The 13,472-nt window shown below is 45.9% G+C and overlaps 1 protein-coding gene and 1 long non-coding RNA gene across 10 annotated transcripts in view; one reads left to right on the forward strand and one right to left on the reverse strand.

Annotated features, from left to right (window-relative positions):
• Window positions 1-6: 6 nt before the first annotated feature.
• Window positions 7-13,472, reverse strand: part of Nsd2 (nuclear receptor binding SET domain protein 2) — a 78,675-nt gene continuing 65,209 nt past the window's right edge. For 8 of the 9 annotated variants that reach the window (XM_087584325.1, XM_087584323.1, XM_087584322.1 and 5 more), the window contains 7 exons: window positions 12,380-12,483; window positions 11,778-12,047; window positions 10,123-10,239; window positions 6,291-6,432; window positions 5,922-6,028; window positions 4,162-4,366; window positions 22-3,051 (listed from right to left, as the gene is read on the reverse strand). In XM_087584325.1, coding sequence (XP_087440451.1) covers window positions 2,780-3,051; window positions 4,162-4,366; window positions 5,922-6,028; window positions 6,291-6,432; window positions 10,123-10,239; window positions 11,778-12,047; window positions 12,380-12,483 — 1,217 coding nt within the window. In that variant the 3' untranslated portion in view covers window positions 22-2,779. 9 annotated transcript variants of the gene reach the window in all.
• LOC134481859 (uncharacterized) lies at window positions 6,694-10,160 on the forward strand. The gene is made up of 2 exons (XR_015637513.1): window positions 6,694-7,026; window positions 9,885-10,160. It is a non-coding gene; the product is annotated as an uncharacterized LOC134481859 (long non-coding RNA).

Here is a 13,472-nt window from a genome sequence, read left to right on the forward strand (position 1 = left end):
ATTAAATAAGTGTAAGAAAAAGGCCTTTAAAGTTTTTTAATAAAAAAATACTCATTACAGTTTTCCAAACACAACTTGCCACTTTAAATGCTATTTTCCCCCCAACTGATAATTCTCATCTATATTTCAGTATTACCTCCCCCCTCCCCCCAAACTTCAAGTTTTTAAGCCTTCACTATCAGACCTAGTGACAGCACCCAGCATTCCTAAAAGGAACCTGACTTTATATTGTATCAAGTTTAGACACCAATAGGCACATTTAAATTTAAATTTAATTTCTGATAGGGCATTTCACGTCTCAACAGGATGGTGACACCATGATACACATGGACACAGCATTTTATTCTGCTAACAGTCATCAGCTACACTCCATGTAGATGAAAATATTTGGCAATTGACAGGTGTTTGTGTTAATTTTAATCAAAACATTTTTATCTTTAACTCTGTGGAAGATGGGCACTTCACACATCATGCTACAGGGGTCACTTGGAAGTCATCAGAAATGCCAACCTGGGCGTGCCTGCCTGAGACCCTAGGAATCCTCACATCCAAGTGCCAGGATGTTCCTTATAGCACCTGGGTCCTCATCACTCTTGCCAGATGGACCACCCTACAAGTGCCAAGGTTTTAACTGCTACAGTTCCCGCACAGGTGTGTGCTGACTAGGGAACACCCTGTCTGGTTTTGGATGCCAAAGGCTCCTGAGGAGTATGGGACATGGGCAGCTTTCATTTGTTTATGTCACATTAAGGAAAAAGAAACTGGAGCAGATGTTCACAAAGTAGCAGTTCTTGTCAGATTCAGAACACCTTACATTCCAGTCAGCCCTAGGCCTGTGGCTGGTCTCTGTAGGAAAGGCCATCACCTCAGATTTGTAAATAGATCTTCAGCTGGCTTTCAGAGTTAGTGTTACTTGTTCATTAATACTTTTGGAAAGGGGAAATTGTCTAAAATGTTCACAATATTTCCTTCAGAAAGATCATAAAATAATTTGGAACCAAAAAAAAAAAATCCCAAGATTTTTACTTAAGATTTTTTTTAAAAAGTTAATTTGTTCAACAAAGTGTACTGCAAAGCCAGTTCTGATGCTTTAAGGACGGGCCCACCAGGGAGCCTGGGGACCATGGCTCCAAAGATCAGGGCGGGCCATGTGCGTGTGATGAGGCTGTCTGGCCTATCACTACCAGCAGTCTTCCAAACTTGGGCCATAAATTGCAGAAATTTATGAACCATCTAATATTTTTACAGAGCAGTTTGAGCCAGATTAAATTCTACTGAAAAGTGTTCCTGGTCTTGTCTGGTCAAATAGGTGTCTCCAGAGGTAACTGAGCCTGTGCCTAGGGAAGCAACAGGCTACCTGCAAAGCTGCCTCAACTTTGGGGTCTACTATAGAAGTGCCAAAGGGATGGTCACTGGTCAGTGCTCATGACAGGCTGGGCTTGCAGGTGTCATGGCTGGTGCTGACCACTATGAATAGTCAGTCCTGGTTCAAATGGAGACTGCAATTCTACAAGGCTAGAGGACAGCCGGACAGCAGTGGACAGCAAACCTCGGGGACTTAAGGCTACTTTAACCTTTTTGCCTTGAAGCTTTTCTAAAGCCATCTGTTGCTGATGCACTGCATGTATTTCCCTCCCAGTAGAAAGCCTGAGGTCTCCTTTCTGGGTGTCCCAAGCTCTCCAATGCCAAGATGTACCCCTGGGAGGACAGAAGCAAGTCTGCCAAGACAGTCCAGTAGTCCTTGGGCTGGGCCGTTATAAGAGATCACTTAACCTCATAGGGAAACAGGTACCATCAGACTTGACCACCATGAGACCAGGTGGTGCCCTGGTGGAGATAAGCGACAACTAGCTCAAGGCTCCACAGACAAATGCACAAAACAGAAAGCTCAGCCTAGGTTCACAGGCTGTCTTGTGTCCCCCCCAGGATCCTGTGGTTACCTCCTCCTCTGCTCAATAGCTTTTATCTGCCTGGCAACTCAACATTTTAGCTGGTAAATGGTAAAGTGTGTAAAAGTTTTAGCAAAGGTATGTTGGAAATAAAATGCCAGAAATAAATACCAAGTGAAGAAAATGTACAAGGTTCCCCCCAGATGGTGGTCAAAAGGCATTAGAGAAGAACAGGCACACAAAGGCAGCTGCTCTGCTCCACAGGCCGCACACGGCCGTCACTGTTCACGTCCACAGAAAGGAAAACCCCGAGAGGAACCTTACAACCACAGCCACTCAAAGTGCAAACAAAGCACTTTGAGGAAAAATTCACATTAATACAAAGAACATAGGCTGTTTCAAAACAACAAAGTAATTATCAATCCTGATTGGAAGGAGCCCAGGGCTTGAGTCCCAGCCTGCCCTGAGTAGAGGGCAGTGTGTGAGTAGAAGCCTGCACCATCAGGAAAGAGCTAATGGTGACCTTTAGGAAAGTCTTGATGTTACAGGTAAGATAAAAGCATTTCACATGCCAGTTAATCTTCAATCATAACTTTAATCTAAAATAGAAATGGGAGGGCACCTTGACGTTGGTCTCAGATTCAAGTGTAGAGGTGACGCTGTGTAGTGAGGCTTGCTTATCCTGGACCGCCAAGCATGCAGCTGACAAGCATCAGTGCAGACACAGCACAGCTGCTGAGGATGGCTCAGTGGTGAGAGGAGCTGCCTCCCACCCAAGTAGGCCTATACATAGAGCACTATGACCTGGGTCCTTGGGGTGAGTGCCGTGCTTGCCTTCCCACTGTAGGCAGGACTGGCTGCCCCACACCACCCCAGGATCTGACCAAGCGCTATTTGCCGTCTGTGACCCTTCGCCAGCACCGCCTTTTCTTCCTCTTCCCCTTCGCCTTGAGTGAGTCTAGAAAGGGTTTCTCAGTCTTGGTATTATTTGCAGAGTCTGCCCTCAGGTCATGCTCACAGCAGTAGGATTGCCCATCCTGGGTGGAGCGGAAAGCAGTCCCATCTTGGTGTTCCTTACAGAATGAGTTGGGGCAGAGGTGGCAAAATGAGGTAGAAGGTTTGCCACACACATCACAGTGATGCCAAGGACATTCCCACTTCCCTGCAAAAAAACACACCATCAGCAAATGGAAGTGACAGAATCATAGCTTCAAAATATCCAGGGTGGAGGATAATAAGATACACCCATCTCAGTATGTTTCCCTGAGTGACTGGGACCTTTAACTAGCCATCCTCCTGTTTCAGCCTTGAGTTGGTGGGCCAATGGGAACATACCAGCATACCTAACTTAAAATCATCTTTTTATTTGGCTAGTCAAATAAATGCAAATTAACACAAGAGTCTGCCTTTCATTCAGCTGCCAGAGAAGCTAGTAGTTGCTGCTCAAAGGCCAGGCAGGTACTTGGTGTTGCAGACTATAGCATACATCCCTGCCAACTGCAGCTGCACTAGACACAGGTCACTGTCACTAGCAGATGTCTACTTGAGACTCGGTTTCTCTGTGTACCTCTGAATGTCCTGGAACTCACTCTTTAGATCAGGCTGGTCTTGAACTCAGAAATTCCCAAGTAGTGGGATTAAAGGTGTAAGCTATCATGCCTGGCTTGTGCTTGCTTATTATAAAGGACCCGTTTTCTGCTTAGATATGAATCTCTGAAGCACTTCGTGAGGACTAAGATAGCTGTCAAATCCACCACAGATAGTAAAGCCATTATGAGGTTTATGTCTTTGAGTAAAGTCTTTCTATTTCATCCTGATGGGTCTCTCGAGTAGGTAGGGGTAGTAAGAGGAAAATCTGTGGCTCCATCTTAAATAGCAATTCCTGCTAGCTCTGTTATCTCCAGGGACAGTGCCTGTAAGTCCTGAGGAGGGAGTTAGGGGAGGTGCCTAACAACCAGGCCCTCTCCTCCAGTGACACGAGACTGGTCATGGTGAGGCTGCTACAGTGGAACCTGACTTTTCCAATAGAGTCCTGTCTGGTGCACACCACTTTGGATCTTGGTGCGTATGGAATGACCACTCTACATGGGCTTTGGAAGCTACTGCCTGACCCAACCTGTACTTCAGGAGATTCTCTGGACCGGAGCCATTCACCGCCTAAGCTTTCCATGAATTTGCAACCAGGGAAGGTCCAGTCAGTAAAGACCTAATAAGAATGGCAGGCAAACCCTCTGTAAGTCATCAGCAGTTGGCCTGGGTGCTGTGCACCTACCAAAGGGCCGCTTGCCCAAGCCCAAGCAGGATAGGTGGTAGGCCTTGGTGCAGAACTTGCGGTCACACAGCACCAGTTGTCCGCCATCACCACAGCGGAAGCATTCGTCCTCTGACTGCCGCTTTCCTTCACCCTTGGCTCTGCGCCTCCTGGTTTTCTTCTTGGCCTTTTTACTCTTTTCCTCTGAAGAAAGGGATGTTGATGTCTAGAATGAAGAATTAAGCATAGTTCCCATAAAAGAAGACAGACTGAAGCAATAAAAAGTACACAACTAGGGGCTGGGGATTTAGCTCAGTGGTAGAGCGCTTGCCTAGGAAGCACAAGGCCCTGGGTTCGGTCCCCAGCTCCGAAAAAAAGAACCAAAAAAAAAAAAAAAAAAAAAAAAAAAAGTACACAACTTTATCTGTATAGCAAACTACACAGATGCCCAAAAAGCAAGGCCCAGAGGGACATCACAGACCCCGAGGCTGTTCCCACAGAAGGGTGCCTGAGCTGGAAATGTAGCTCAGAGCTGAAGGTTCCATTCGTAGCACCACAAAAAGGTACCCTACACAGAGAAGAGGGTCATGGCCAACGGGATGAGCCACTACACCTTAGGCAACTCCTGCTAAGACAAAAGACACAATACAGGGGCTGGAGGGATGGCTCAGTGGTTAAGAGCACTGGCTGCTCTCCCAGATGTCCTGAGTTCAATTCCCAGCAACCACATGGTGGCTCACAACCATCTGTGATGGGATTGGATGCCCTCTTCTGGTGTGTCTGAAGACAGCTACAGAATGCTTATATAAATTTTAAAAAATTAAAAAAGTATAACATACAGACGCAATAACGCCATGCTTGGGGTCTGCTGACAAAGCCATGGCCAGAGTGTTGGCCTCTCCTCCTAGCTAAGAACTCAATTATGAGCACAACAGATAAGGGCAACCCAGTGTCAAAGTAGCAGACCTTCAGAAAATATCTCGAGGACAGGCTCAGTCTGCAGCCGGGGTGGAGCTGCTTATGATAGCCCTGGCCTTTTGCATGCAAGGGATGCCCCAAAATTCATGTCCTTGGAGACATGATTTCAGAAGTCATTGTGAATGTAATTACAATAAAAACAACACTGGCATCAAGCAAACATGATTTGTAATCAACTTGAAAGGGACTGGTGACAGAGATCATGACTCCGTGGGAGAGCACTGGCCTAGCAGGCATAGGCTCTGGACTCCACCTACAGCAGTGGAAACAACAAAAAGGACAGGATAATGGAGGCAGTGGTCAAGACAGACACATGGAACCAAACGGAAAGCAACAGACGCCAGGATAAGGCTTCAACCTGAGGAACACCACAGGTCATCAGTCATCAACAGGAACGGGAAAGAGGCCTGTGTTCAAGACCAAGACTATGGTCCTGATGTTTAAGCACACGTCTGTTGGTGCTTCGTTAGGATAGTTCTCACAGGAATTTCATCAGTGAGGAAGTCTTAACAAGTGGCCTACACGAACAGAGGGCCTCACTGACCCCTACCTGCACACAGAGGGATCCGGCCATGGTCACAGCAATAGTCTACTGGGCAGAGGTACTGCTTACCAGAAAGCCACAGTGACACCAGAGCTGTGTGTTTCAGCTTCACAGAAAGAAGCTGTGGGGGTTGGATTTAGCTCAGTGGTAGAGCGCCTGCCTAGCATGTGCAACCCTGGGTTCAGTCCACAGCTCCGAAAAAAAGAAAAAAAAAGAAAAAGAAAAAAGAAAAGAAAAAAAGAAGCTGTGATGCCCTTACCTTTGGTCTGTCTCCAAGGAACCCACTACAGTTGGAGGCTCCACACCGACAGACTGTCTTTTCATTGCCCAAACAATCGAGGTTATAGTTGAAAGTCAGCTCTGTACCTAAAGGAGACACGATGCTTTGTTAGAGGCCCCTGTCCTTCTGAGGCGGTGAATGCTGAAGTCAAGAGTCAGCCTCAAGGAAATGTGCACCCCCTTCAGGCACACACAGTGACGCCGTGACCCACAGAGCTCATCGTTCTACTTCATAAAACAGACATCCAAAACAGAACTCGCAGGCCCTTATCCTAGGTGTTCTGCACTCAGTCACACTAGATAGCAGCCATGCCCCTGCCTGTCCACACGGCACCAGAGAGTGATGTACCTGCAGGGATGTCGCACACAGCAAACAGGCCAACCCGTGTGTCCCCATTCACTGTCCACTTCAGGGTCTCACAGTTGGGCTGGCAGCTATGGTTCATGAACCGCGAGTAATTCCCTTTGGGGCCAGCATCAATTATGCGGTCCTGTAGGAAAAAGTCAATGACATTTTATCTTTAAAGGGAATCTGCATGCTGTAGGTTGTATCAGATAATAATGTTGCTAGTTACACTGAAAATCAAATCATGGTATTCTGTTGTCCATCTGGACCAGATACCTCTCAACCAGTCCAGATTATCTTGCTCAGAACCAGAACACAAAGAGAACCCAAGTGATCACTGGTAAGGACAGTGGGCTGGCACCTATAACATCACCCCTAGCAACAAACCCTAGCAACAAAGAAGCTAGGAGAAATACTAGTGTCACAGATGTAGGAGGGCAGCAAGAGCCTGTGGAGAACCAGCACTGCTAGGCAACAGCAAACAGCATTACAGATAGGCAGGCGGTGTCAGCTCCCGAAGAGCGAGTAAGGCACGATCACAGCTCGAGACCCCACCGTCCGGAGCAATGAGCCATGACACCACGCTATGCTGACGAGAAAGGGTCAGGCACGGGCTGACAGCTCTAAAACGGCAATCAGCACAGTTACAGATGTGAGCACACAGTGGCACTGGGAACGGACTCCCTGAAATCCCAGTGCTCCCGTACAATAGAAGTAAGAACCCCCAGGACATGGGCAGGTGGGTACACAGATGCACCCGCTCCCTAAAACCTCTAGACCGACCACAGCTCAGCAGGCTCTCTGCTCTACTGTGTTAGTCCTGAGGTCCCTGATGTCTGAGCAGGATGGATCTATGCCAACAGCATTCCTAGCTGTGCCTGCAGACCACAGAGCACTTCGAGGCACACTGGGGAAGACCGTGCCTGTGCCACCTGACAGGTGCTGACCTTAGGGGGTTCTCTTGGTGGTAAACACTTGGGTCCTTTAAGAAACCTCCATGATTTGCACCCATCAGTTGTGTAAGCATAGAGAAACTTGGTGGGCATGCCTATAGTCTTAGGTAATTCAGATGCTAAGGAAGGAGATCACCTCAGCCCAGGACTCAGAATTCACTCCGGGAGAATAAAAGCAGAAACAGTTATCAGGGTGTAGCTCAGTGACTTGCCTCTTACTACACTAAATTAACACCAGAGCCAGTTCTGTGTGTTCTTGAAAATGGCAGATGAACAGTCGAGCCTGCTGAATCATGCCTTAGCTATATTTGTATACTTATCAGCTGGTGAAATAGCTTTACCACAAGATAAAGGCCTTTGCCATCAAGCCCCATAGCCAGAGATTGAACTCCAGACCCTACTCATGGAAGAGGAGATTGACCTCTGAAAGTCGTTTCTGACCTCTCCAAGTATGCCACAGTGTGCACAATCAAAGTAAATACATGTTTTAAAATGTGCATGCAGATATGTGACTACAGGCACATATGTGATGGTCAGGGGACAACTGTTTAGAAGTCAGTTCTCTGCTTCCACTTTGTCTGTGAGGCAAGGTCTCTGGTTTCTGATATTGTGCCATGTAATCCAGGAGAGTTGACCTAAGACCTCTCCAATTGAATTAAAAAAAAAAAAAAGACTTATTTGTATTTATGTGTTTGTGTGTCTCTGGGACTGTAATGTGTCATCTGAGTGTGGTTACTCACAGAGGCCAGAAGAGGGTGTCAGATCTCTTGGGGTTGGAGTTAGAAGCAGTTGGGCCTGATACGGGTCATATGAACTGAATTTAGGTCCTTCAGAAAACTAACAAGGTTTGTATACATGTGTATACACACAGTCAGAGGCCAGTTCAAGCCTGGGTGCTATTTCTCAAAGGCGTTCTATCTTGTTTTCTTCGTTAATAGCCATTTATTTGTTTGATGTGTGTGTGCCCACACTTATGTGTGCCATGGTACAGGTATGGAGGCTAGAGGACAATTTCTTGAGGTGATGCTCTTCTTTCTTTTTTCTGGAGATCTAAGAGGTCTTTTTCGGAGCTAAACTTGGGGACCGGTTACGAGCACTGACTGCTCCTTCAGAGGTCCTTAGTTCAGTTCTCAGCAACCACGTGGTGGCCCACAGCCATCTGTAGGGCATCTGTCTGATGCCCTCTACTGGCACACAGGTGTGCATGCAGATAGAGCACTCATACATAAAATATTTTTTTTAAAAAGTTAAAATTGGTTTAGTTATTGCTCTGAATGAGCCATTCTTTTCTGTTCTTTGTAGGACTTAGAATTTTTTTGGCTGAAAACTGGACATTTGACTCTAATAACATAGTAACTCTGTTAATCAGACCATTCTCACTGAGTTTTGTTTTTTTTTTTTTTTTTTAAATGGGTGATGTCTGTGGATTTTTCTGAACCTGTGCCTTCTCCAGGGCAGGCACAGTTGTGAAAGTCTTGGTTGTTAATGTAAAGCTCTAAACGAAGGAAGGGAAAATGAGATGGGGTAATGAGCAACAGCCTCTTCTTGAGCCATCACCACAGGGTACAAGAGCATTTCTGGTGCAGCCAAGCATCTCTCCTTCTGCAGTGGTGACTCTTGGTGGTCTCCACAGCCCTAGCCTGTCAGCTTTCCTAGCAGACTAAAATCACCTCCTACAGAAGGCTCTGCGTGAGCCTGCTCTCAGTCCTGTGTCACACACACACACACACACACTCTCTCTCTCTCTCTCTCTCTCTCTCTCTCTCTCTCTCTCTCTCTCTTTTCAGGGCTAGCTGCTAACAGCTGCTGCACCCCTGTACACAGGCTTGCTTGCTCACTGGTTACCCCCAACCCCCTTGCCCTCTACCCCTCAGCTTTTTGAGATGTGGTCCCTGACCTCAAACTCAAGATCCTGCTGCCTCACTGTCCCAAGTGCATGCACTATACTTGGCCTCATTATCTTCTAAGTCTTTTTTAATTTTTTACCCTCTTATTTCTCTGACACTGACCTCACTAAATGGACAAATACCACAGTTTACAGCAAATGGAGTTTAAAAATGGTCGTTTCCAACGGGGACCGTTGGCTGAGGTGCTTGGAGCCACTCCTATTTCTACAGGGGCCTTTTATCCCCAGAGAGCAGAATCTGTTTGCTATGCTCTACTCAAAATGCCTGCTCAATAGCTATTTTCTATCTTCTTTTTAAGCACTATTATTAGTCTTGCCTTTGAAACAGAGCCACTCCCACTTTTCTGCTAGGTTTTCAGCTTACTGGCTGCAAAAGACACAGAGTACCAGTCTTTCTCTACCTAGGCCTAGTGACCTTCATTCTGAGAACACCAAAACCCTCTAGTATATAGGTTCCATCTGTTTAGAACTATGGCCTACAGGACTGTGGGGAGCGGCACACACCTCTAGTCCCACTTACTTAGGAGTTAAGGTAAATGAGTGTTTGAACTCAGAAGTTTGAAGTCAGCCTGAGCAACAAACACACAGGCACACACACCTACAGGCGCGGGCACACATACACAGGGAATGCACAGGATTCACAAGTAATGGATCAATTCACAGCCAAACACGACTCTACGGTATAGCCCAGATAGTTTGAAATGCTTAAGGATATGCTTTTTTCCTTTCTTTCCCTAGTCTTAAGAAGACTCTTGGTACACTGTTTATACCATACTCAACATATATGGCTTAGGATGTTCTCTGCCAAGGAGCAGCTCTACATTCAGAAAAAAAAAATGCCAACGTTTGGAGAAAAAGGTTATTAAGGAGAAGAAATGAGAATGTCAACAAAATACAAAGGCCAATCCTACAGGTGAACTCTCCTGGTCCATGTTCAAGACTTCAGGAATGAACAGCAACACAGGCTTCCCGTTACCTTGTCTATGGTGAGCATGTAAAAGTGAGTGATGTCATTCTCATGTGCATATTTGATTCTTGCCATACACTCCTCTTCATCAATCAGTTCGCCAACATACTCATTAACAAATTCTCCCTGGAAATCAGAAGAATATCATAACTGAGTATATACTGAACAATTCTCACAATCAGGGTCCAAGACACCAGGACACTATCGATCAATACCAAATGACCTCGTAGGTATCTTATAAATAAGATTGCCAGTGGCAAATATATCATGGTTTTCTCAAAGTAGCAACATTCCATATTGCTTTTACAATGTCTTGCCTGTTAGGAACATATCTGGTCCATATAAGTAATCATTACATGCAGAGTCCCCTACCCACCCACCAAAGGAAAGAGGTTATGAAGACCTTGACAGGCAGGTTCTACAGCAAATCTACATGAAGCAACAGTGGTGACAGCCAAGGAAGAAGGCTAGAGAAGGGTATGTCTAAGTAGTCCTTTAAAAAAACATGGCTGGCAACGAATGCTACAGGGCATGCACTATCCATGCTGGACCCACTCTGGTCATGGACCCTGAGTCTGAAACTACTGGTCCCTACATCATGAAAAAGCACTTCAGGGCCAGTTTGTAACAAGGTAAACAACAACTGCACTTGTGTCTCTATGAAGGGGATATACTGGCAAGTGACTCTGAAAGCAGAAACAGGGTTAAAAGAAATTAACCCTCTCACCAATGAATTTATCTATTTTATGTATACGGTGTTTTGCCTGAATATATGTCATGTGTACACCTCATGTGCTTGGTGTCCTTGGAGGCCAGAAGAGGACATTATACTCCCTGGAACTGGAGTTACAGGTGATTGACAGCCACCGTGTGGGTGCTGAGAACAGAACCCAGGTCCTTTGAAAGGAACAACTAGTGCTCTTAGTCACTGAGACATCTTCCCAGTCCTGCCAATGAATTTTTTGATATCTAATTCATACTAGATTATGCTGAGACAATGTCAAATAGTGATGCCTCCTTAGCTCTTGCAGGATAGCCTGAGCACCTGACTGCCAGTCTGAGGAAAAGCAATCCTTTCACAGACTCTTTTCCTAGAGGCAAGCATTATAATTCCGACCTAAGACATGCTTCAAGGATATTTATTAGTATTAACTTTGATAGAAGTTATTTTTAAAACTGGTTTTGTTGCTTTGGTTGGTTTTTTTTTCTTTTTGAGGGGTGATGGGAGTCTCCACTGTGTTGCCCTGCCTGGCCTGGAACTTACAACAAAGACTATACTGTCCTTTAACTCAAGAGAGATCTGCCCGCCTTTGCCACATACCAGGTTTGTACCCTCATGCATACTTACAACTTTCAACTATAATAATTAAATCTGAACACCACTTAAAATATTTTATACAAATGCAAAAACAAAACACCCCCGCACACAATAAGCAGGGAGCCGTTAATTCTTATAAGGGGAAGGGAGGGTTAGTGAGATGATCCAGTAGGGAAAGACCTTGCCACTAAGCCCTATGACCTGAGAGAACGGACTCCCAAACGTTGTCCTCTGATCTACACACACATGCCATGGCACGTGCACATCCACATACATTCTAGGACTCGCACAAACACAAACTGAAGAATCACTACACAGCACAAAAAGAAGAAGACACATTACACACCTTTCTGATGTCCCTTTTGGCAACCAGGCCCCACCCTTTGCCATCGGTCTTGATGATCTTGGTCTCCGGGTACTGGCGCTTAGTGAAACACTGGTTCTGGCAGTATTCCCCTGCAGGGCACACCTGCGGGTGGCACTCAAACATTAGCATCCTGTTTAGACACTCTGAATCAGAGCCACAGGGGTTCTCATCCGTGGGCTTACAGTTGCATTTTGGGATTTCAGAAATGTCAGCTGTATAGATCTGGACTTTACCATAAGGTTTATTCACCTGTAAGAGAAAAGCACGTTGCCATAACTCTACTTTGTAAGCAGGCAGCCTGGACCCTGCACACTCATACTGCCCCTCAAGGACCCACCTTGGAGACATGCACCCTAATAACCATCACCGGACCCAAAGAGACAGTTTCTGATAGACCTCTTAACAAACACACCTGCACTGTATAAAAATTCAGTAGTCCAAAAGTCACATTCACTACTCTGCTGAGAACACGAACACACACGAACACACACACGAACACACACACGAACACACACACACACACACACACACACACACACACACACACACACACACACACACACTCCTGACAGGCCCAGCACCTTGATATGCTTGTATGGTGGAGGCTTTCTCTCACTCTCCTGTGTTTCTCGGGCTTCCCGCTGAAGTTTGATTTCATTAAAACGAGCTTCGGCTTCTTGCAATGCTAAAAAGTCAACAGAATATAAGGAATGCATTTCAGTGAATAAGTACATCTAACATTTATGCCCCATACTCATTGCTAAGTACTGTTGTTGGTTTTCAGGAAGCTATAGGCTATGCAACCCGTGAAAAGACAAGTGAGTCTCTAGTGGCTAAGAGCTCATCTGTGCCAGCTCAGCACAGTCCAGTTGTGTCTCTGTCAGGCTCTACCCAGTCTCTGTACTGAGCTCTAAGGACAAGGCTGGTGCTTAGAGCACACTGGACCAAGAAAAGAAGAGAACTTCTATTTTCTGTGAAAGCAAAAGTGTTTTGACAAGAAGCTCTGGTTCAGATCAGCAAAGGCTACATCAACACCCAAAGCTCACAGACTGTCGATGTCATTTTGAGGCCTGTCAGTGGATGGGCTAAGCTGGCAGCTGCTGACCGGTCATTAGTGGGCCCAACGTAAGAGCAGGCAATTATCAGGAGTCAGCAGCCTTGAGTCCCTCTTTCAACATTTGGAACCGTATCAAACTCACTAAGTTGCCTCAGTCTCTACCTGAATCTCTCCTTCCTGATAATTTTAAGAGTCTTTGGATAGCGATCCATTCTTACTAAGACTTCTTGAAGCTCCCGAATGTTGAGACATCAGGGAAAGACAACAGGGTGTGGTTGCTTGGTGCCTGCTCAACTCTCAGCTGCAGGCAAGGAAACAACGGCTCCCAAGACACAGATCTTCATCTGCCAGGGCAAAGCCCATCGGCCTGTCTTTAGTTCTCCCTGCATGAGCCATGGAAGCACTTTAAGCTTTTCCTACTATCCACACTCGCTCTGCACTTAGAGAAAATGCTCATTTTTCCTGTGCAAATGTCACACCTCTATCTCCTATTTCCTTCCTGTCAGACCATGATCCAGCTTAGCCACACTTTCTACACTCCATCTCTCAGACTGTACATTAGACACAGCATTCCTGTCAGTCTGGTTACTCTGACACTGTGTAAGGCACACAAGGTC

The sequence above is a fragment of the Rattus norvegicus genome, chromosome 14 (assembly GCF_021556685.1).
Source record: "Rattus norvegicus strain SHRSP/BbbUtx chromosome 14, alternate assembly SHRSP_T2T, whole genome shotgun sequence".
NCBI lineage: Eukaryota > Metazoa > Chordata > Mammalia > Rodentia > Muridae > Rattus > Rattus norvegicus.